This window comes from Megalobrama amblycephala, linkage group LG4, assembly GCF_018812025.1.
Source record: "Megalobrama amblycephala isolate DHTTF-2021 linkage group LG4, ASM1881202v1, whole genome shotgun sequence".
Classification (NCBI taxonomy): Eukaryota; Metazoa; Chordata; class Actinopteri; order Cypriniformes; family Xenocyprididae; genus Megalobrama; species Megalobrama amblycephala.
The window spans coordinates 25,050,586-25,075,687 of record NC_063047.1 but is presented as its reverse complement, the minus strand read 5'-3'; the positions used below and the strand labels follow the sequence as shown (position 1 = coordinate 25,075,687).

Below are 25,102 nucleotides of genomic sequence, written 5' to 3'. Positions count from 1 at the left end.
GCTGATCAATGTTTATATGTGAGTGAAAGCCTCAATTAAATCTGTTCATCATAAAAAGTGATCATGTCTCTTCAGAAAATTTGGACTAAACCGCTCAATTCATATGGATTCGTTTTCCGATCTCTTTAAGACCTTTTTGAAGTGTCAAAGTTTCAGTTGCGTAGGCAGTCTATGGAGGGACAGAAAGCTCTCAGATTTCATCAAAAAGATCTTCATTTGTGTTCCGAAGATGAACGAAAGTCTTAGGTTTGGAACGATATGAGGGTGAGTAATTGGCAGAATTTTCATTTTTGGGTGAACTAACCCTTTGGCATCAATAGCAGTACCACAATCTCCATCGAGACTACATGGACAAACCTCTGTGAGTTCAGGATCCTGGGTTGCTGTGACATCTGTTTGATTAAGCATCTGCGAGAAAGATGTTATGTTGGATTCCTCTACTGTCCGGGTGAAATTGCCATCCGTTCTGCGTAGTTCTGATAGTGAAGCGGTGATGTTCTCTAAAATGGCGGCTATCTCAGAGTTGTGCTTTTGAAGTGACAGGTGTGTCACTAAAGTCTCATTAACCTCAAGAGTCAGATTCTCCTTCAACTGCTGCATCTCCTCTAGCCTTTCAGACAAAAAAATAGATAGAGAGTGACATATGAAATAAGTTATTAAGGGCCAATACCTAAAGAACTGCAAAATGCGCTTGATGAATACAGACACAGACATAATGTAACTCACTTCTCTGTGAGATCTAGTACATGAGACTCTGTGGAGTTGTCTTCTAGTAGAGTTATCAGCTGTGAATAGGTTCTGTTAGCCATTTTAAAGGCCTCTTCTGCTGTCTGCTCTATATGAGCTGCCATCTCTTTGTGACTGTTAAAAGAAAACATTGTAAACCATGTCACATCTAAAAAAAATTGAACCTACATTAAGACAGATTTGTGGTCAATATTTCTGCTAACCTTTTCACTAGCACCCCAGATTCGTTCACTATGACATTCCATTTGTTTGATTCTTTAGGGATTACTGAAGGGATTACCTGAGAATAAGATGTTTGAAGAGAAGCACAGAGACATAAAAAAGCCTCCATTAAGACATGCTCTCTGGTCAGATGGATTAGACACTCATTTAATTGATCTGTGCAGACTCACCATGCTGTTAAGGTCAAGAGTCATCTTCTGAAGCTGGTCCTGCATATTTAGAGCAGTGGATAAAGTGTCAACAAGCTCTTGACACTCATTTTCATCCTTTAGAGTCTTTCCTTCCTCTGATTCTTTTCCACTGTCTGTCAAATTGCAGTTTAGCGCTGTTGCGATGCTACGCAGCTGCAGCTGTAAGGTCTGGGCAGATGTTTCCAGCTGTGAGAACTGCTTAATGAAGGCCTCACGAGCCTCTGCATCAGAACATCAAACATCAGAACATTAGTGTTGCATCAGCAGTGAGTTTCCAACAAAACGACTGTCACTGGCAGAAGCAACAAAGCTGAAACAAGGCACAAATTCGCATGTGCATACAACAATAAAATCTCACTTTGTTGATATGTTCCACATTTGTCTTTAATAAAGTATGTTAAATTGTGACTGTCCAAACCATACTGGACAAATTTGTTTTAGATTTACATTACCGCTCAAAAGTTTGTTGTCAGTAAGATTTTCTTATGTTATTTGATCAGAAATACAGTAAAAACAATATTGTGAAATATTGTTACAATTTAAAATCTATTTTAATTTTTTTTAAACTTCAGTGTCACATGATCTTTCAGAAATCATTCTAATATGTTCATTTGGTGCTCAAGAAACATGTCTTATTTTTATCAATGTTGAAAACAGTGAAAACATGCTTTTAGGATTCTTTGATAAACAGAAAGATCCAAAGAACACTTTTTTTTTTTTGTATCAGTGTAAAAGTTTTACTATCCTCTTTGATTAGTTTAATCCATCTTTTCTGAATAAAAAAGTTTAGTTTATTTTCTAAAAAATCTTACTGACCCCTTTCGATGGGTCAAGTTATAGTATATTATTAGAATAGTTCAGCTCTTATAGGTATTTTACCATTTAAAATATATTTATAACTAAACATTGTAAATTCTAAGGACAAAAGAGGTTAAAGGGATGGTTCACTCAAAAATGAAAATTCTGTCATCTTTTACTCACCCTCAAGTTGGTTCAAACCTGAATTAGTTCAGCAGAAGAAAGAAATTCAAAGATGTTTGGAACAAATTGAGGGTGAGTAAATGATGAGAGAATTTACATTTTTGGGTGAACTATCCCATAAGTCTTTTCACCTTGAATAGCAAGGAGGTCCTCCAGGGCATTGGGCAAATAGTCTTCAACCTGGTCCTTCTGTATGTGATTGTCCAGGTCATTATGTTGGTGTCTGTGCTGCTGGCGCCCACGATACTGTCTGCTGTGTCTATTACAGTCATAACTGCTGAGCAGCGTCTCCAACTCCTGCAGTCTGGCTTTCAGTTTACTGGCCTGTACACATAACAGTGTAAAAAAATAAATAAAAAATAACCAAAACACATGAAATGAGCATTTAGAGACAATGTGTAAAAGTAGTCATAAAAAATGGAAAAATCAAGCAGTAAAAACATTTACAGCAGTAAATATAGGTTTAATCATCACATCTTATTATTGAACCCCACAGAGCTTTGTACAATCATTTAAAGAGCAGAGCTAAAATCAGGCTTGCATTACCACTCATTCATGCTCATTATGAAAAACCAGGAAGATATAGGTCAGGGGAGCCTTCAGTGTCTGAGCAAAGGAACGTAATAAGTGGGTGAGATAACAAGTAATTGTGAACCTTTTAATCTGCTGGGCAACCATTACATAAACAGATCATTTCGCATACTTCATCATCTCTCTCTCTCACCCACCTGGTCTCTGATGAGACTGTAGCACACAGGGCACTCCTCACATTGGTGGGTCAGGCGGTTCTGGTAGTAGTTCAGTTTACACTTGTCGCACTTATAACCGACAAACCCATGGCGACAAGAACATGTCCCATTGTCATGGCACTGCATTGAGGTTGAGCCCATGGGGTCACAATTACATGCTATAGGTGGGAGATTGACAAAGAGAAACAATGACTTTCCAACATTTAAATAGCTATTTGAAAGACACAATGGACAAAATTATGTATGCAATATTAAATATGTATTAATTTGTATACATTTTGATTTAATACTTCTAGAATGGATCAAAACAAAGTATTATAGTTGTAAGTTTACTGAGCTGTTAATTTACTTGTAGTCAATTAACAGTTGACTACAAGATGTTGATTATTATGCAGTAAATTAAACAATTTTAATTACAAAATAGTGATTAAATTAGTTTAATATTTAAATTGTATTTAATATTTTTTATTATGTTACTATTAAAAAAAAAGTAAAATAAATATAAAATTTAAATTTAAATATTAAAGTATTTGAAAAGACCATTTTTAAAAGGGCAAATCTGACTTGAAAATTGAGTGTTCAGTGACATTTAATACCTCTGCAACCTCTAGAGGAGAAACCGAAGAATCCCATTCGACAAGTGTCACATGACATCCCCTCCACACCTTTTCGACACATGCACTGTCCTGTGACTGGATGACATGCTGAAGAGGAGGAGCCAATAGGATTGCAGTTACACCTATAGAAAAGAAAAAGAGAGTGCAGTATTAATGCAAATTAGTCTTTAGTCTTTTAGTCTGATAGACAGACAGGAAGACAGACAGACAGATGGACTGGCAGGTAGGCGGACAGACAGACAGACAGGTAGGCAGGCAGACAGATGGACTGGCAGGTAGGCGGACAGACAGACAGACAGGTAGGCAGGCAGACAGATGGACTGGCAGGTAGGTGGACAGACAGACAGACAGGTAGGCAGGCAGACAGATGGACTGGCAGGTAGGTGGACAGACAGACAGACAGGTAGGCAGGCAGACAGATGGACTGGCAGGTAGGTGGACAGACAGACAGACCGGTAGGCAGGCAGACAGACAGACAGGCAGGCAGACAGACAGATGGACTGGCAGGTAAGCGGACAGACAGACAGACAGACAGGTAGGTGGACAGACTGGCAGACAGACAGGCAGGCAGGCAGACAGATGGACAGACAGAAGGACTGGCAGGCAGGCGGACAGACAGACAGGCAGATGACAGGCAGACAGACAGACAGACAGAGACAGATGGACAGACAGTCAGAAAGGCATACAGAAAGATAGACAGGCAGTTGGACAGATAGACAAACAGACAGGCAGACAACAGGCAGTCTGATGGACAGGCAGACAGAGAGACAGACAGATGGATGGACTGGCAGTCAGGTGGACAGACAGACAGATAGAGAGAGAGAGGCAGGCAGACAGATGGACAGACAGACAGTCAGACAGAAAGGCAGGCAGACGGAAGGCAAGCAGACAGACACATCCCAAAACTTACATCTCACAACCCAAGCCTGGCTGCAAATTGAAGTAGCCAGTTTCGCACTGTCCACAGTCTCTTCCTGTCACATGACTCAGGCAAACACAATTTCCTGTATCCGGGTGACAGTCATTCAGGGAACCTGATGTCCCAGCCACATTACAGGCACAAGCTGAGAAAGAGAAATCCACAACCTTACAATGCAAAATACCCAGAAAGTTATGCCAACAATTTTTTTTATGAGTTACAAAGAATTTCAGAAAAATCTTCTCACCCACATGATGATAAATGTTGTATAGCTCACGCACAAAATGTTTTTTAATGTCTACATTCTAATGAGGCATGAAACAAAGTAAGTTCTTGAAGAAGGATAAAATGCTTAATGTTGCTGAACATCTCAAAAAAAATTTCATCTCAGTTTTGAAGTCTCAAAGCACCACTGACTCTACACTGAGTTCTGTTGTTTTTATACTGAGCTAATGATATTTTCCATCTCCTACGCCTTCCATTTACTTTTTTACATTTGCATTAAGACACTATGCAGTATACATATTAAGCCATTTTTCATTAACTGGCTTCCACATTGTAGGTAATTTCAGATTTTACTTTACTTATGGGGTCAACGTAGGAAAAACCTCTTGATACACATTAATACTTCCTGTAGCATCCTGACCTGTAGATAATCAAATGTCTTCATTCTGTGCAACATTCATGTTTTAAATGACACTCACGTTTGCACTTTCGCTCTGGGTTGGGTTCATTGGCCAAAGCGTTGCCATAGTAACCTGATCTGCATTTTTCACAATGGTCCCCAGTCGTGTGTCCCAGGCATTTCAGACAGCGTCCAGTCATGTGATCGCACACGCCCACAGCGTTGGGATCCACGTTCCCATTACACTCACACATCACACAAGGCTGCACTGTGCCACCCCAGCCCAGAGGGTTGCCATAGAAACCATCGTCACACAATTCACATCGTAAACCTGGGAATCCATTAAAACCCATTAACAGAATTTATATAATATGTATTGCTGCTCTTTGTGTTTGTGCTTTGGACACAAGCATTTGCTAAATGACTAAATATACATTTATTTATAGTGAGTGCATAATGTACTTTAACTACTAATGTATTTACTTATTAATGCTGAACTGAGTAGTTGTGTGTCAGAATTATGCAAATAGCACATAAACTGCAAGACTGCAACTGACCCCTTTGGCCTGACGGACAGTTGGTACAAACCACATCCCCCACGTTTGGCACCTGGGCGCAGGTGGTGCGATCTGGACAAGGACAAGGTAAGCAGACGCCTGGGCTGCCAGTCAGTGCATTGCCATAGTAACCATCTGCACAATGCTCACAATAACGGCCGGTGGTGAAGTCTCTGCAGTCACACACACCTGCAATAAAATACACACAAAGAGAGCATATACAACTTGCACACAAATAAAAATACAATTCTCTTTTGATTAAAAGCACATTCATTCATCAGATTCATTGAACCTTGCACACCAACACATTGAAACTCAATGAATACAATATGAGCTTCTAAAAAAGCAAACACTGGTTCACTGCAGAAACACCAGGGTATGAGCATCACGTGTCAACTTATCGGCTCAGACAAGCAGTTCAACGCTGTCAGTGTCAGCAAGAAAACAAGCCAAAATATGCCATTGGGCAAAATGCTGGGCTCCATTTGGATTCTGTCAACCTGCCCTGTTTTCACAGAGATGGAGATTTATACACAAATACTAAATAAAGAAAAATACATATTTATATAAATAACAAAAATTAATAAATATGAAATATAATAATGTCTACACATAATAGACTACACATAAATCAGAAGTATTATAAATATATAAAAAAATTATACAAACAATATATAAAATTATACATACTTTTTGTATAATTGTATCATAATTTATAATTAAAAACATGATTATATATATATATATATATATATATATATATATATATATATATATATATATATATATATATATATATATATATATATAAAAAACACTTCTCGTCTGTTATCAAGGAAAAACAGTGCACTACCCTTCTAAAACAGCAGATGGCAATATATCATTACATATAATGTGTGTGTGTGTGTGAGAGAGAGAAAGAGAGAGAGAGAGAGAGAGAGAGAGAGAGAGAGATTGTGACCAGTCAGTAACTATGTAGCTTGACTGTATTTGCTCTAAAACCACGTTACTGAAGCTACTGAAGACTGTCCATATGTATCTGCCTTTGAAAGATTTTTGATTATTTATATTTCAGTGATAAGAACGCAATTCAAATGCAATTTATTATTTTTTACCAATAAGAAAATAAAGTTCAAACAAAATCTCCAGACACATGTTCTATCAGATTATTGGGCAAAGGACTTTTAATTTATAATATATAAGTATTTTGGTTAAAAGAACCTCATGCTTGACCTGTGTGTGTATGAAATATGTATAGCACATGAGATGAATCGTAAAGCAGCTTCATGAAGGACAGGTATCCAGAAAGATCAAAGACAATAACACCATAAATAACACACTCTAAAACTCTTAACATGCATTCCAGTAAAAAACCCTCTAAAATTACTAAATTGAATATCAGCCCTAGTGCTGGAGTTCCCTATTGAGACAGTTCAGAGACAAGTCACCAGCATAACAAAAACAGAAAGAAATCAGTGATAAAAAAAACTAGTGTTAAAGAAGCTCTGTCCTTAAAGCAACCAATCAATGCAAAAGATGCCTTCAGAAACATGTGAATGAAATGATTTAGACATTCAGATGGTTTGGATAAAAGTACACTATTGTGTGCAGTACAAGTTGATGGTGAAAAACAACTGGGTCTGTCTGTCAGTGAGGTCATGTGGAGATACTGGCACTCTGTGTGATTGCTAATTTACACCTATCAATCAGGTAATCACTTCATTAACATTTAAGGACAAAGACTTCAGACTCCTGCTGTCCCTCAAAAGCACTAAATGAGAAAATTTGTAAGGTTAACACTAATAGATTTAATAAGGTTTCACTGAGAGAGATAGTTGGGTGCTTTAGTGCAAAGAGAGAAAGAGATAAAAATAACACAACTTTAGAACTGTGTAGCAATCAGTGTTGGGGAAAATTAAAGGTGCTCTAAATGATCCTGGGTGGAGTAACTTCCTGTTGATGTTCGAAGTGTTGTCAAACAAAACAGAGGCAAGCTAGACCCTCCCTCCCCCCATACCCCCCGCCCCTCCCCCCCTCCGTGCTTCCTGAAACAGTCATGAACGCGCATTTAAAATCATTCTTGTCGGTTATTGGCTGGAGCATGTTTATTATGATTCGTGGTCCAGGCTGCACCAGTTTGTTTTTATTGCCGTTTTTGGAGCTTGTGGCGACTACAGAGAACGCGTTTTTTTACAGTGTGTTCAGGGGACAGGCAGCTAGCGGATAGTGAGGAGATGTTTGCTGTATGTGACAAAAAATGTTTTGGCCTAAAAACGCGTGACATCACTTAGAGCACTTTTAATTTTAAAAGTAATGCATTACAATATTGCGTTACTCCCTAAAGAAGTAACTAATTGGGTTACTTAGTTTTTATGGCTTGAATGTCTGTTTTTTAACAACAAAAAACAAAAGTTTTCAGCAAATGTAAAGGCCCTTTCACTCCAAAAGTGAAATGAATAAACCTCAGGCTGAAGAAAATGCAAATTCATGCCTGTAAAGTAGAGGGCGCAGCTCAAACAAACCTTACAGCTGTGCTGCTATTCTGGACTGCAGAAGAATAGACGGGTTTCTGTGCAACGTCATCACAGAGATGCCCGCGCAACTAGGGGGCAGAAAATAAATGTCTCACCATTACTGAGAGTTCATTTCTTAATATAATCGGCGGAGTCCGCGCTACCTTGGCTTCCAAAATAATTGATGCTAGCCATTTCCTCACTGTCACACACCTAGCTAGTTGTCACACGTCTCATGTCTTGTACAGTATGTTTACAGTATCAAATTTCTTTCAAATGTGAAATCTTGTCGTAAACATTTAGTATAGAAAGGCTCAACAACCAACAAAACCAGGTAAGTTCATAAATTCAGAGGGTATATCAGGATTTTATGATTAGCAAACTTAATTGGAGAATTTCATTCAGAGACCTGACTAACGTTATAACTTAGCCTACTAGTCAACTGTTGTTAGCTAACGTTTTACTTAATGTTATATTAATATGCAAATGAAACACAAACAAACTCTGAAATGGCAGTTTATTATCGAGTCAACAAGTCAACAATTACAATGGTTGCTTAACGTTACAATCTTCTACAGGTGTTTTTCTGTAAGCTTTATTAGTGTAGTGTTTACTAAGTTTAGTCTTTTAATGTCACTGTCTTAATACATTAAGCCACGTTAAGCATTTTCTTTATGGGAGGAAAATGCTTAATTAAACGTGTTGCGTTCATATTATTGGCTCATCTGCTTTTCCGTACATAGTATGCTTTATTAGTTTGTGCAGAATTTGATCTTTTAATATCACTTAGTAGGCTACATTAAGAGACGTTAAAGGGTTAGTTCACCCAAAAATAAAAATAATGTTATTAATTACTCACCCTCATGCCGTTCCACACCCGTAAGACCTTCATTCATCTTCGGAACACAAATTAAGATATTTTTGTTGAAATCTGATGGCTCAGTGAGGCCTGCATAGCCAGCAATGACATTTCCTCTCTCAAGATCCATTAATGTACTAAAAACATATTTAAATCAGTTCATGTGAGTACAGTGGTTCAATATTAATATTATAAAGCGACGAGAATATTTTTGGTGCAGCAAAAAAACAAAATAACGACTTGAAAATGAAGTTGTACTTCTGATGACAATCATTAAGTGTGTCCCTGACTTAAACAAAGAACAAAAAATCCAAGTAACTTGGATTACTTTTTTGAAAAAGTAACTCAAATATTGTAATATGTTACTTTACTAGTTACTTGGAAAAAGTAACTAGTAAAGTTACTTTACTAGTTACATAACTCGCATTATTTGTTACCAACACTGGTTACGTTGCACTGATATAGAAAATTATATTGGGAAGATTGTGATAACCACTAATTATTTACAGTTTATTCATTAAAAGCCATTAACAGTAAACTCTAAATGAAAAACATACTTTGCACCAATATAACAAAGAATAATTCAAATGTGTTATATTTGTGAATAATATTAATTGTATGTACTGCACACACACACTTCCCCACCTCAATCACAGAACACATACTGCCTTATAAGCCAGTGTGCCATCATTGTGATTTAAGATATTTTGACTGCTGTTAGAGGATCCAAATCAGAGACAGAGAAAGAAAGAGAAAGAACGCAAGAGGCAGAGAGGAACAGACAGATGGACTGAGAGATCAATAACGGGAACCAGTGTGTGATAACTTCAATGAAAAGCACCTTAGTTCATAAGGAAGTCTGGAGTCTTTAAAGAAAGACGGTAGGGGTGTTTTTTTTTTTTTCTGTCTGATTTTATAAGCAGCTGGGTTCGGCCGTGTTCCTCTTCCTCAGTTTGTTTGTTCTGCTGAATTAGATTTAGGAGGCATTTTATTTTCAGTCTTTGGGAGGTCTGGGAACACAGTGTGTGTGCGTACTGCGTAGGCATATGTGTCTGTGTCGGTCTGACCTGGAGGAAACAAAATTAACTCCAAAAGTCTTACAAAAAGGACCACTGCCCTATATATCACTTCAGCAAGACAATCCTGAACTCTAAGAAAGATCAATACCACTCTCTTACACAACAAAACAGAGCACACACAGCAATAAAACAACACAACAACAATATGCTATACCTTTTTGTATACTTTGCTATACCTTGGACAAAAAAATGGGTCTTTTTATGAAGCCTTTTTTTGCTATTTGAAAATTTCAGTCTTCATTTATTTTAATCGCAAGGAAAAGATTTTGTGATTTTTATAGTTAAAATGAAGAAAGAATGTGAGGATGAGAAATGACACTATCTTTATTTTTGAGTGAACAAAATTGAAGATTTTCAAACACTAGATTCAAACTCATTAACTGTGACAACATTACATATATTTTTGTGACCAAATTCATTTCATTTCATTGCCTTGGTCATGTTGCAATCCAAAGGCAACAGGCTGATGGAAAAATTTGGACCAGATTCATTCAAATCATAACTGAGAGCTTGAAGATGGCAGATGACATTCCTGTCAACACTGCAACTGGTGATGAGAATGTGTGCAATACAGCTGAAATGATTAATCACATGACGTTTTTCAGCACGAAGAGCCAGTTACACCTGGTCACAAAGGTATAAAGAGAGAGACAGGAGGGAGAACAGGAAGGTGAGAGAGGTTACATTTAATTCTGTTTGAGTGTAAAAGAAATGCTGGCTACCATCTGTCTGTCGGCCTCAGCGGATGTTAAAATTGCCCTTATGGTAATTTGAGACAGATGTGGCAGCTATTGACTGGCAGATGCCCCACACACGCACACACACACACACACGCACACACACACAGAAGCAACCACTTCTCTGTGCACAGATCAAAAGATGCTGACTTGGAAGTTGCATTCATTTGCATTTTGAAACAAAAGCCTCCTTATTCCCTCAAACTGCTTCACGACTGACACTGATATCGGTGATATCAATTTAACATTCTCTAACAGACAGCCCTTATTTTTTGGCTAATCAATCAAGATTAATCAAGTTAATATTACATGCTGTCCAACTAATGGTCACAAAAGAGCCCGGGTTCATTTTATATTCAAATCAGAAACCTAAATATTCACAGACTCAGCTGTGCTATGCAAAACAGGATGATATCCATGGCCAGAGGTCTGCTGGGATTATCATATCAATGTCTTTATTTGAAATCTTGCATCTCTTCAGGCAAGTTTATTCCCAGCGCCTGACATTTGTACCTCGCTTCTTTCTGAATTATTCACTGCTTTAGGGTGGCTAAATGTCAGCACCTCCACATGGGCCCTTCCTGACTCTTTTAGAGGAGTAAAAATAAAGGCGTCCCTCTCTTTCCAAAAACAGAGGCTTGAAAAGGACCCATCCCTGCAGCTGTCTTTTGGGAAAAGGGCACTCTTGACCTGTCGGAATACATCCGTCATAACGTGGTCGATCTCTTTAGAATATTCATTACAGTTTGGTCTACAATACATTAAAGAGCTAATTAGACTGTAGCATTTTCATTTATGAGGCTCCAGATGGTTAGCCAGATACTTTTTTTTTTTGTTTTGTTTTTGCAATGGCATCAGATGGAATAAATATTTGGAATTAATTAAGCAAAAAGATTTATTTAAGAGTTTGTATGTTTCTTTATTTATGCTTTGTTTTACTATCTTAAGCAGTCGTTACTATTCAAAAGTTTGGGGTCTGTAAGATTTTTTGTTTTAAAATCTTTTTAAGTGATTCTTTTATTCAGCAAGGACACATTAAATTGATCGAAAGTGTCAGTAAAGACCATTATGAGGTTACAAAACATTTTATTTCAAGCAAATGCTATTCTTCTAACCTTTCTATTCATCAAAGTATCCTGAAAAAAAAAAAAGTATTACAGTTTCCATAAAAATGTCGACATTGATGATAATTTCTTGAGCACCAAATCAGCATATTAGAAAGATTTCTGATCGATCATGTGACACTGAAGACTGGAGTAATGATGCTGACAATTCAGCTTTGTCATCACAAGTTACATTTTAAAACAGTTACTTTAAATTGTAATAAATGTTTTATAATTTTACTGTTTTTACTTCATTTTTTATCAAATAAATGCAGCCTTGATGCGCATAAGAGACCTTTCTTCGTAAAAAATTGCGTTCCGAGGGGTGAAATCAGCATTTTTGGTAGGGTTCGGCAATTTCCCGCATTCCAGGGCCTAAATATCATGTTATTTGGGGTCGCTTCAACCCGCGGACATGAGAAACAAGTAGTGTTAAAGTAGCCCAATTCTGCAGGAAAACCGCGGACTTGGCAACACTGGTGCAAGTATATTTAAAGGTGCCATCGAACGAAAATTTGAATTTACCTCGGCATAGTTCAATAACAAGAGTTCAGTACATGGAAATGACATACAGTGAGTCTCAAACACCATTGTTTCCTCTTTCTTATATAAATCTCATTTGTTTAAAAGACCTCCGAAGAACAGGCAAATCTCAACATAACACCGACTGTTACGTAACAGTCGGGATCATTAATATGAACGCCCCCTATATTTGCATATGCCAGCTCATGTTCAAGGCATATCACAAGGGCAAAATGTCTGGATGTGAACAGCAGAATCATCAGACTAGGTAAGTAAGCAAGGCAATAGCGAAAAATGGCAGATGGAGCAATTATAACTGACATGATCCATAATATCATGATATTTTTAGTGATATTTGTAAATTGTCTAATGTCTAAATGTTTCGTTAGCATGTTGCTAATGTACTGTTAAATGTGGTTAAAGTTACAATCGTTTCTTACTGTATTCACGGAGACAAGACTGTCATTATTTTCCTTTTTTAAACACTTGCAGTCTGTATAATTCATAAACACAACTTCATTCTTTATAAATCTCTCCAACAGTGTGTAATGTTAGCTTAAGCCACGGAGCACTATCAAACTCATTCAGAATCAAATGTAAACATCCAAATAAATACTATACTCACAGGAATCGATGCATGTATGCAGCATGAATGACGAACACTTTGTAAAGATCCATTTTGAGGGTTATATTAGCTGTGTGAACTTTGTTTAAATTCTGTTTAAGGCAGTCGAGAGCTCGTGGGCGGGGGAGCGCCAGAATTAAAGGGGCCGCGCACTAAATCGGTGCATATGTAATTATGGCTGAAAATAGGCAGTTAAAAAAATTAATTAAAAAAAAATCTATGGGGTATTTTGAGCTGAAACTTCACAGACACATTCAGGGGACACCTAAGACTTATATTACATCTTGTTAAAACTAGTTCTAGGGCACCTTTTAACCACTTATGACGCACAAACGTTCTCCAGCTGTCTTCTTCATGAGCATTTTAGTGTGCGGTTAAAAACTAGCCTAGAGCGCCATCTACTGTTAAAAACTAAGCTCCGAATCGATTCGAGAGAGAACATATCAACATCGATCCAGATTAATTGTATCGAGAATCAATGTATTGTCCCAGCCCTACCTGATACTCACTTGTATTATCTGTGTATGGTGGTATTTCTAAAAACAGAAACTAAGAAGATTGAAAACTTCACTTGAAGATGTATGCTCACTACTCTGAAAAATAGACTGCAGAGAATATCTTACTAAAGAATATTTTCCAGTTATTTGCCCTTGTCCTTTCATTATCTTTTTCAACCTCCTTTTTAAGGTCTGCTTCACTATAGGAAAAAGGATGACATTAGGAACAGAGAGAGAAAATTTCAGAATAGAACATGCAGAAAAACAGTCTTTTAAATGTATGACTCACCCTTATAAACCACATTTTAAAACCCATGTGAACACTGGACATCATATAACATGAGGATCTAAGAATATATTTTAATATAAGTCTGTGGTGACTATTCATTTGTGGGACTCTGTGCTGTTTTTCTTTATTTGCTGGTTTTAATTAAGCAAATATTCAGACAAACATCCTTTGCTAGGTGTTTTATGCATTGTAAATTAATTAGTTTTTGCTATATTTACTGATCTAAAATGAATGCACATCTACTTCGCAAAGGATGTGGAGAGAAAGAAAGTGAAAGGAAGAGAGAATAAAAAAAAAGACACAATGGACTAGGGCGAGATATGAATGCTATCACACTCTCTGTGACTGTTCCAGTTAATGTATACACATTTATATAAAAATCCCTTTCTCAGAAAGCCACTCTTTTTCTGCTGCTCTCTCTATTCTTTCCCTTATTCTTCCCAGACAAATACAAACCCACCTAATTTTATGGATGGGATCCCTTAAATTAACACTCAAGAAAGAGACCCGGAAACACACACGCACGCAAAATATATGTGCATCCGAAGGACATATGCTTGACTTCATTAGCCCTCCAGCGCAACACTGTGCCACAGTTCCATTTTTCCGCCACAAATATGAACATTTTCCAATCTGTTGTATTGCTCGCAGGAAAATAGAAATGACACAAACGGGCAGACTTTAAATAAATCACAATTACGAAGCACCACTGGATTCAGACTGAAGAGGTGAGCTTCCCTCCTCTCTTATCTCTGACCAAACAAACAACACCTGTGCTGAGTGACAAGACTAATAACCAATTAACGGCCAATTACAACCATATTACATTACCGTGAGAAACACCCTCTTGCTTGGAAATAATAAATCAAAGGGGCGTGGCCTGTCTAACCATTCCTCAAGCAGAAATGAGATCGAATTAATGCTCATCAAAGGACCAACAAAACATAATTAGGCTTACGAATAGGAAATGAGATTAAAACACACTGAGTTTTTGGTGCGGAGAAAAATGAAGAGTGACGTATGCATATGCTAATGATGAGCGTGCTGGTTTTCAGCAGGGACCTTGCGGGCCTAGTTCTATTTACGAACCTGGAAAATATTTAAGCAGCTAAATGGCAATGAACAGCACCCGCTGTGACTTAGGCGAAATCTGCTTTGAAGTTAAACAGGTTCATAAATAAATAAAAGGAGTGGGCTCCTCCCTATTCTCTTGGGAGGTGGAGATTTCCTGAGCAAACATTCGTACGATCTTTCGCCCCCCCACTTGAGCTCCTATTGCTTTGATTCCCTCTTTCCTTCTTCCTTCCATTCCCTCCCTTTTTCTTGCATACTTGTGAATCTCTAACTCTGGGTCGTCCTTTTGCCTACCCCGAGTGGTAGATAAAGTCATGTCTGACATTAATTTGTAATGTTAAAGACTTGTACCACACTAATCACACATTACGCTCATAATAAGAATGATGGAGGTTTAATTTGCCGCATATTAAGAGAGTGAAATTACTCATCAGTGTGAAAGAGAGACAGACAAAGCGAGAGAAAGAAAGATGGGAGGACAAATGTTCAAATCCATGCCAGGAGTCATTGCTGAAAGGAGACAGACACAAATAAACACTCTTTGTTGTGCAATCGACATTACAATTAATTAGTCGGTGGTTGGCTTGCAGGTCTAATAGAGGAAAGAGTAGCGAGCGTGAACTCTATCTACCCTGTACAGAAAGACAGCCTGCCATTCTAGCTGCTAATGGGGTCACTGAAAGAACAAGAGGAAGAATGAAATAGTGAGAGGGGAACAAGGAGAAGTAGTACTGGAAATGACAGGAACAAGAAGAAGATTGTGAGAGGAACATTTGAGTGATTGTGCTGGATGTATAAAAATGTATTTGGAAGCCTATAGTCAGAGACAGTATAAGCAGACCACTTAAATGAATGGGAGAAATTGCAGCAGTCAATGTGGTGGCTGTAGGAATAGACGTTCTATCTTTTAGATAAAAGAGCAAATCATATTTTTGATAGAGGGATTGCCTGTTTTTTTTTTTTTTTTATCTAGAAGAGATAGGAGTTGTACTTGTACATACGTCTATTACAGAGCCATTCAAAAGTTTGACATTTGAAACACTTAAGACATTGTTTTTTTAAAAAGTTTTCATTATGTTCAAATGTAGCATTAAATTAATCAAAATACAATCAAAAAACTTGTTTACAGTTTAGAATTATTGCAGTTGTCCAATAACGGAGTGTCTATTTACACTAAGTGCAAAAGCTATTTACACTAGCTCCACCCACCAGTGTCTGGTTAGGCCACTCAAGTTTTAAGAAAGACGCACAGAATTCAATGTCTTCAGTGGCGTAGCAGTAGGGTTGGTTTTTATTCTCCCAATAAGGCAGCATCCATTTAATAATTTTAATAAATATAATCGTTTACACATATATAATATATGATATTATTGCATCTATGCAAATAGTATCTGCCAATATAAAGTATAGATGGCATCTAATTATTATTTACTCTTATTGCAAAGAACTGATACTTACATGGTGTAAAAATAATCTATCGCTATTTTCACCTAGTGTAAATAGCATATCGCTAAGAAAATGCTGCTATTGTCACTTAGTGTAAATTGCATCTCTCGCTAGAAAATATGCTATTTTTCTCTTTGTGTAAATAGCATCTTATTTATATAATTATATAGACTACAGTTCAAAAGTTTGGGTCAGTAAGTTTTTTACTTTTTTATTTGGCAAGGCTACATTAAACTGATAAAAAAGTGACAGTAAACGCATTTATAAAGATTTCTATTCAAATAAAATATTAGTCAGCACAACTGTTTTCAACATTGATGATAATAACAGGAAATGTTTCTTGAGCATCAAATCGGCATTTACATAATTCTGATCATGTGACACTGAAGAATGGACTTGCCATCCAAATTTAAATTTATTTATTTTTATTTTTTTTCCTGAATATCACTTTTGATCAAATAAATGCAGCCATTGTGAGCATAAGATACATCTTTCAAAAACATTTATAAATCTTACCAGCCCCAAAGTTTTGAACACTGGTGTAGATATTTTGTTGCCGATGATTGCAAAGCCCCATTTTCAGCAGTTATTACTCCAGTCTACTGGAAAACCTTGTGTTATATAATCCTTATAATGTGCTGATTTGATATTCAAGAGTCTTTTCTTATTATTAGCTTATTTGAAAATGGTTGTGCTGCTTAATGAACAGTGGAAACAGCAGAACCTTGTCTTTTTTCACTTGTTAACGTAGTGAATACACACACTTTTCTTGTAAGTCACTGTACAATTTCAAGCAAAATTTCTGTTTTATAAATGGCCCAACACAAACACATTTTTCTCATGTCATTATATTGTTCTTTTGAGAGATGAAGGCTGTTCCGTACATAAGAACAAAGCAAACACGATCTAAGCAGCACAGGGAGAGAAGTGGACAGCCTAGATGCACAACAAAATGAAAGTCTGTAGTTTGAGAAGGAGAAGCCTGGTGCTTGAAGATTCATTGAACAGCACACCAGCTTTATCTGCCACAGTCAATAGAAGATACTGCTGGCTTTTAGAAAGAGCTCAAAGAAAAAGCTGACACTTGCATGATAAATGATTAGAAATTAGTATCCGGGGTGAATAAGTGCCAGTTTCTTTCAAAAAACAACAACAGAAAATGTCTTAGTGTTTCAAACTTCTGAATGTTAGTGTTTCTACATAGAAAATAAATGCTCAGAGGCGAAACCAAGATGGCTGCCACAACCAACTTGGCTTCAAGGAACATTGCTATGGTGGGGAAACAGTATGATGTATCATTGGAAGATACCATGCATTACAGACTGCATGCTTATAAACAAACACACTCCCAACCTGTCTCAGGATGGCAGGTCCCATGTTGATTGCAGTTGCATGGTACACATGGGGAGAAGGGTCCACCATTAGGGGTCTCCCTGGTGAATCCAGGAGCACAGAGTTCACAGAACTGCCCGGTGAATCCTGCGGGACATGTACACACCTCCACCCACGAAGCATGTGGAAACACATCAGGATGGTAGGTTGTCTGGACTGCAGATTCAAGGGTTACCCTGGAGAGTTGAGAGGTGTCTGTAAACAAGAAAAAACATATATATTACATCCTACGTATAAATTACATAATAAAAAAATAAATACACTACCATTTAAAAGTTTGTGGTCAGAAAGCTTATTTTTGTAAAGAAATTAAGTCATTAAATTGATCAAAAGTGACAGTAAAGATTTTTACTTTCCATCCATCAAAGATTCCTGAAGAAATGTATCATGGTTTCCGCAAAAATATTAAAGAGCCCAACTGTTTTCAACATTGATAATAATAAAAATGTTTCTTGAGCACCAAATCAGCATATTAGAATGATTTCTGAAGATCATGTGACACCGAAAACTGGAGTAATGATGCTGAAAATTCTGCTTTTCCATCACAAGAATACATTACATTGTAAAATATATTAAAATAGAAAAAAAAATAGTTATTTTAAATGGTAGCAATATTTCACAATATTACTTTTTCTTTTTTTTTAATAAAAAACATTATGTTTTTTAACTGTGTAACTGTTATAAGTAAAGCGCTCATGGAAGAGTTTTTTTTTTTTTTTTTTTTTTTGAGAGAGGTTTAGCCATTCTGATGGATTTGGGAAGAGCATTCCACCATGGAGGTACACTGAATGTGAAATCACAGTGTCCTGTCCACTTGTAATTGCCCTCACGATGCAGCTTGCATAGCCTGCCTGCTAAAGCTCCCCTCTGCCTCTCCCTCACCTTTGCTTACACACAGACAGACATCAGGACCACTGGGTGCAAGCAGATAGAATCTTTGATCACCATATGAATAAATGAACAAGGAATGAATTAATCAATAAGGGCTGAGCGGAGAGAGGTGGAACATAGTGAAGGTGAGTGGGTCTTTGTTTCTCTCAGGGATCCATACCACCTAATAAATAGTGATGGAGGGAGGCAGTACACAGATCAAGTTTCTCTCACCTCATCTCTCTTTTTCTCCAGAGTCTCAGAGTCCTATTGTCCTATCAGGACATGGCCAGGAAGACCAATGTTTATGTGTGCTTTTGAGAGACACTGGCAGTTGCATGTGTGTGTTCATATACAAACTGATTATCATGTTGTGTACATTGTAGAAGAAAGGGAGAGCAGTTCAAACACACGCACATATTTCAGCACACCAGTTTCCAAGAATCAATAAGAGGACCTGTCAGTGCAAGATGTGGTAGAGGAATAATTATGCTCTTTGGTAAGCTGTAATTTACTTCTTTTGAACGCAAACAGACGTGAGAGAGACAGAGATCGTGTGAGAGAAAATATATTCAAAGTAGTGTTCCTCCGTAGAATCATACAAAATCAAACCGTTTGTCTCAGACTCAAATATTGCAGTATTCATGCTCGATGTATTAGTAAGTGCATCTTGGCATATATATATGCAGTTTAGGTTTCTGTTTTTCTACAGTTCCTTACTTATTTCTTGAGTGTACGCTGCTTTCTGTTCTGCTTCTGTCTGAAATTGGACTTCAAAATATTTAACTTATTTATTTAAATGGTAGTTTTATTGCATATGTTTGACTTTTTATGTGATATATATATATATATATATATATATATATATATATATATATATATATATATATATATATATATATATATACACAGTACAGTCCAAAAGTTTGGAACCACTAAGATTTTTAATGTTTTTAAAAGAAGTTTCGTCTGCTCACCAAGGCTACATTTATTTAATTAAAAATACAGTAAAAAACAGTAATATTGTGAAATATTATTACAATTTAAAATAACTGTGTACTATTTAAATATATTTGACAAAGTAATTTATTCCTGTGATGCAAAGCTGAATTTTCAGCATCGTTACTCCAGTCTTCAGTGTCACATGATCCTTCAGAAATCATTCTAATATGCTGATTTGCTGCTCAAGAAACATTTAATGTGTACAATTGTACAAAATATTTGTGTACAATATTTTTTTTCAGGATTATTTGATGAATAGAAAGTTCAAAAGAACAGTGTTTATCTGAAATCTAATCTTTTGTAACATTATAAATGTCTTTACTGCCACTTTTGATTGATTTAATGAGTCCTTGCTGAATAAAAGTATTCATTTCTTTAATTTCTTTTCAAAAAAATAAAAATAAAAATTCTTATTGACCCCAAACTTTTGAACGGTAGTGTATAATGCTACAGAAGCTTTGTATTTCAGATAAATGCTGTTCTTTTGAACTTTCTATTCATCAAGGAATCCTGAAAAAAAAAGTACACAACTGTTTTCAACATTGAAAATAATCATAAATGTTTATTGAGCAGCAAATCAGCATATTAGAATGATTTCTGAAGGATCATGTGACACTGAAGACTGGAGTAACGATGCTGAAAATTCAGCTTTGCATCACAGGAATAAATTACTTTGTCAAATATATTTAAATAGTACACAGTTATTTTAAATTGTAATAATATTTCACAATATTACTGTTTTTTACTGTATTTTTAATTAAATAAATGTAGCCTTGGTGAGCAGACGAAACTTCTTTTAAAAACATTAAAAATCTTAGTGGTTCCAAACTTTTGGACTGTACTGTGTGTATATATATATATAGGAATTTAGGCCCTATATTGATATTTAGAATTATATTTAATATGTATTTAATTATTATAATTATTTATTTAAAGCATCATGAGAAACAAACAAATTTATTATTAACAATATTTTTTAATAAGAACATTATTATTGTTATTAATAATAATAATAATAAGAAGAAGAATATTGTGAATTATGAAATTGTCTTGGCACCTATCTTAACCCTCGAAAACTAATTTTTTTTTTTTTTTTACTAAAACTAAAAATAAATATAATACATGCTAAAACACAAACTGTATGCTCCACTGAAGCATAATCATTACACAAAGCAATGTTAAATGTAAACCACTCATGACATTGCTTTTTGTTAGCTACTTTTGTACAATTTTCCAGAATGAAAAGCAAAACCATCATTACATTATTTTCTTATGCCAATCTGTTAAATGGAAAACAACATATGATGATTTAAAAATAAATAAATAAATAAAACAATGAATTAATTCCACAATGAAAAACATCCATACCTATAATTCACTCAGCTATACTGTGTATTCCACTATGTGAAATACAGGAAAAAATTGGGGGATGTGACTAAAAATAAAGGTCTCTAGACTTTTAATCGATCTCTGATTACAGTCCAGTCCATACTGTCAAGTTTAAAATGCTTATTCCTTTAGCTGCTTTAAATCAATTTCTTTTAGTTTTGTAATTGATTGCATTTTAGATTAATTCCAGTGGCAAAACATGCACATATATAAACAATGACTTACAGTTCTGGCCCCCTGCATTACTGATGTGTAGAGCAGTTAGATTGTAAAGCATTCGGAGAAACTCAAATGGGGCTATAGATGGATTTACGTCCTTTTCTGTTAACCTGGAAAGCAGAAACATAATAGTTAGAAATGTGACTGTGTCTGGTATAATAAGTATGGTAGTCTTTTTCTAGAGAAAACATTATTTTACGTAAAACTGAGGCTCTTCATTAGGGCACACTACGGTCTAGTCAATTTAAGTCAACGCAATAAGAACTGTCTCTGTATGGATGAGTCATGGGAAAATATATCTATTTTCTTGTCACTCTGGCAGGAAAGTACCTGTCAAAACAATTAATGCAAAAGTTAAAAGCTTCCAAAAAAACATTCAGGTTAGCAGAAAACACTTCCAAGTAAAAGTGTCATATGCTGAAACACAAAAACATAATGTCACATGCACACAGAAGTTTGAAACCACAAATGTTTTCTAATGTTTATTCATGTTATTTACTCAATTACAAGTATGCTTAACAATAAGCCATGTGGTCTCAGTGGGCAAATGTTTCAGTCTGCCATGGAAACTGAAATACCTTCCTCCGAAAACACAAAAGAACACCTGTTTTAAGCAATCTAAGCATATTTTCCCTATAGCCCTTGGTATTAAGACGCTTTTTTTTTGGTGATCAATTCACAGGTTGTTGGTGTAATTGGAGTAATATCCAGCTTTTAGCAATGCTGCAAGAAAAAATTATTGCTCTTACAATTCCATGGGAACAACTACAATATATTTCTAAACACGAAGTTCAGTCCTGTGATAAATCGCATTGTTTCACCCATCACATGTAGTACATTTGTACAATAAACATCCTTATTATCGGCTGAATCTTGACTTGAAGTGAACCTGTCGGTCTGCAAACATCCCCAAAGACCACTATGTTTATTTTACTATGTATTTTGTTGTTTACCACACATGTATGGTTTCATGTTCAACTCCACCTAATCCAGTTGGTTTTTGGGAAGCCTTTGTGTTTTTTTGGTTGTTTTCTTATCTGATATGTGCAAAATGTTACATGCCTTTTTAACTGTACAATTATATTTACAGATACAGACTTACAAATGAGAAATACAGCAAAGCGATTCAAGTGCTATTTTTGTCCAGAATAGAGTGCAAATGTTATATTGATTTTATACAAAAGTTAAATAAGTTAATATTGTCTTTATGTTTTAGACACAGTATTTTCTGTTTTTGCTCAGTTTTGCCAGTGAAAATATTACCTACTGTATAATGTCAGAGAGACTGTTGTGCGTCTCTGAGAAAAACACATGAATGAATGAATCCGCATTTGAGTGAATCAATCGGGTGAACCAATGATTCAGTGGCCCATTCGTAAAGAGAGCCATTTACTTCATTTCTGAATGCCGTTTGAACAAATTGAATGAATGAACGAATTACTTACTTATTTAACATTTACTGCCACCTACTGGCAGTTTTAGTTTATTACTTAGAGTATCATTTCATTAAAAAAAAAACCATATTTTGGGGATTGTTTGCCTAAATATGAAAATTTTATTTACTTTTACTCACCATCGTGTTGTTTCAAACCTGTATGACTTTCTTACTTTCTTTCTTTTGCGGAACATAAAGAAGATATTTTGAAAAATGTTGGTAACCAAACTGTTTTGGTCTGTAAACATATCTAAATACCCATTCAGATGCAGCTTCTGACAAAAAAAAAAAAAAAAAAAAAAAAATCATGGCCATTGTAGCCTAAAGGTTTATGCGTAATAAATTCTATGTTGAATCAAATAAAATATTTCTTTCTACAGCTATATTTTGTAATGTCAATTTGATGCTTTTCTCATTTAACACAATAATGACTTTAAATTATCTTTTGGGTGTAATTTCTCAGCCAAATTTGATGTGCGATTAATTAATCAGCACATCATGTAATTAATTTGATTAAAATTGTAATCACTTGACAGCCCTAATATATTCATTTTGTGTCTAAAACTGCTGCTAAAACTTGAAAACATTTCAGTTTGAACACTAATAATCTGGCCACACGTGAGAGAATCACACACCTGAGAGTGAAGGTGTTGATGGGTGTCATCTCCAGTGAGGAATAAGGATCCTGCTTAGAGTACAAATCAGCAGAAACCAATATTCCAGAGCCCTCCAGCATCACGGTCACACTTCTGGGCAAGAGTTCCTCCAGCTCAGCCGTAAATGACACGCTAAGGGTCCGTCCGTAACTTAGCAACATGTTCCCCAGATATTTATCTGCAACATAAAGATAAAACATTTAAAGGTGCCCAAGAATGCTTTTTCACAAGATGTAATATAAGTCTAAGGTGTCTCCTGAATGTGTCTGTGAAGTTTCAGCTCGAAATACCCCATAGATTTTTTTTAATTAATTTTTTTAACTGCCTATTTTGGGGCATCATTAACTATACCCTGATTTTGGCAACGCCGCCCCTTTAAATCGCGTGCTCCCTGCCACACGAGCTCTCGACTATATTACAGTGCATTTACAAAGTTCACACAGCTAATATAACCCTCAAATGGATCTTTACAAGATGTTCATCATGCATGCTGTATGCATGCTTCGAATTATGTGAGTAAAGTATTTATTTTGATGTTTACGTTTGATTCTGTATGAGTTTGAGGCTATATGCTCTGTGGCTAACGGCTAATGCTACACTGTTGGAGAGATTTATAAAGAATGAAGAAGTTGTGTTTATGCATTATACAGACTGCAAGTGTTTAAAAATGAAAATAGCGACGGCTCTTGTCTCCGTGAATACAGTAAGAAACGATGGTAACTTTAACCACATTTAACAGTACATTAGCAACATGCTAATGAAACATTTAGAAAGACAATTTACAAATATCACTAAAAATATCATGCTATCATGGATCATGTCAGTTATTAATGCTCCATCTGCCATTTTTCGCTGTTGTTCTTGCTGGCTTACCTTGTCTGTGCACAGATCCAGACGTTAATACTGCCTTTCCTTGTCTAATGCCTTGAACATGGGCTGGCATATATGCAAATATTGGGGTCATACATATTAATGATCCCGACTGTTACGTAACAGTCGGTGTTATGTTGAGATCCGTGTGTTTTCCGGAAGTCTTTTAAACAAATGAGATTTATATAAGAAGGAGGAAGCAATGGGGTTTGAAACTCAATGTATGTCTTTTCCATGTACTGAACTCTTGTTATTTAACTATGCCAATATAAATTCAATATTTAATTCTAGGGCACCTTTAACAATTCCCATGCATATTCTAATTTGTATATCACCATGGTGTGATTAAGCAAACATGAGTGTAAGATCTATCTGGTAGCAACAGCTAGGCTGTGAATTGAGTTAAGTGGTTTGCTTAAGGGCAGCCCAGAATTTTCTGGAGCACAAACTCACAACCTGCAGATTACCAGCACATTACACCAGCTATTGAGCTGCAACGACCCGATTACCAAAGATAAACACCAGAACAATGAAGAATGTGTGACCGTGACAAATAACAACTGTAAAAATATAACAGGAGGGCAAAATGTTCTGTTCACAGAAGGAAGTGGATTTTTCCGGTTTGGAGAAAGTAAGAATGTTGGATCTCATTGTGTCTGTACATCTCTATATGCAAGAGAGTGTAAGAGGACAATCGTAATTGCCACTCATATCCTACTGCCTCATTAAAGAGCTTTAACAAGACTTCAAAGAACCCCATGCTGAGTGAGATATATATATATATATATATATATATATATATATATTAAACAGAGAGAGAAATGAAGAAATGTCTTCTTTTATTAACCTGTTATGCCTAAATCACTAAACTTTTGAAGCTCATAAAGTCAGCTCCACTGAATAAGTATGTATTATAA

General features: G+C 36.0%; 1 protein-coding gene across 3 annotated transcripts in view; it reads right to left on the bottom strand.

Annotated features, from left to right (window-relative positions):
- lamc3 (laminin, gamma 3) overlaps positions 1-25,102 on the bottom strand; it is a 142,722-nt gene that overhangs the window by 4,735 nt on the left and 112,885 nt on the right. For all 3 annotated transcript variants that reach the window (XM_048188515.1, XM_048188514.1, XM_048188516.1), the window contains 13 exons: positions 23,295-23,493; positions 21,231-21,334; positions 17,706-17,939; positions 5,609-5,797; positions 5,131-5,382; positions 4,418-4,571; positions 3,487-3,629; positions 2,870-3,048; positions 2,273-2,465; positions 1,140-1,381; positions 951-1,027; positions 727-861; positions 358-610 (listed from right to left, as the gene is read on the bottom strand). In XM_048188515.1, coding sequence (XP_048044472.1) covers positions 358-610; positions 727-861; positions 951-1,027; positions 1,140-1,381; positions 2,273-2,465; positions 2,870-3,048; positions 3,487-3,629; positions 4,418-4,571; positions 5,131-5,382; positions 5,609-5,797; positions 17,706-17,939; positions 21,231-21,334; positions 23,295-23,493 — 2,354 coding nt within the window. The remainder of the gene's footprint in view (positions 1-357; positions 611-726; positions 862-950; positions 1,028-1,139; positions 1,382-2,272; positions 2,466-2,869; positions 3,049-3,486; positions 3,630-4,417; positions 4,572-5,130; positions 5,383-5,608; positions 5,798-17,705; positions 17,940-21,230; positions 21,335-23,294; positions 23,494-25,102) is intronic.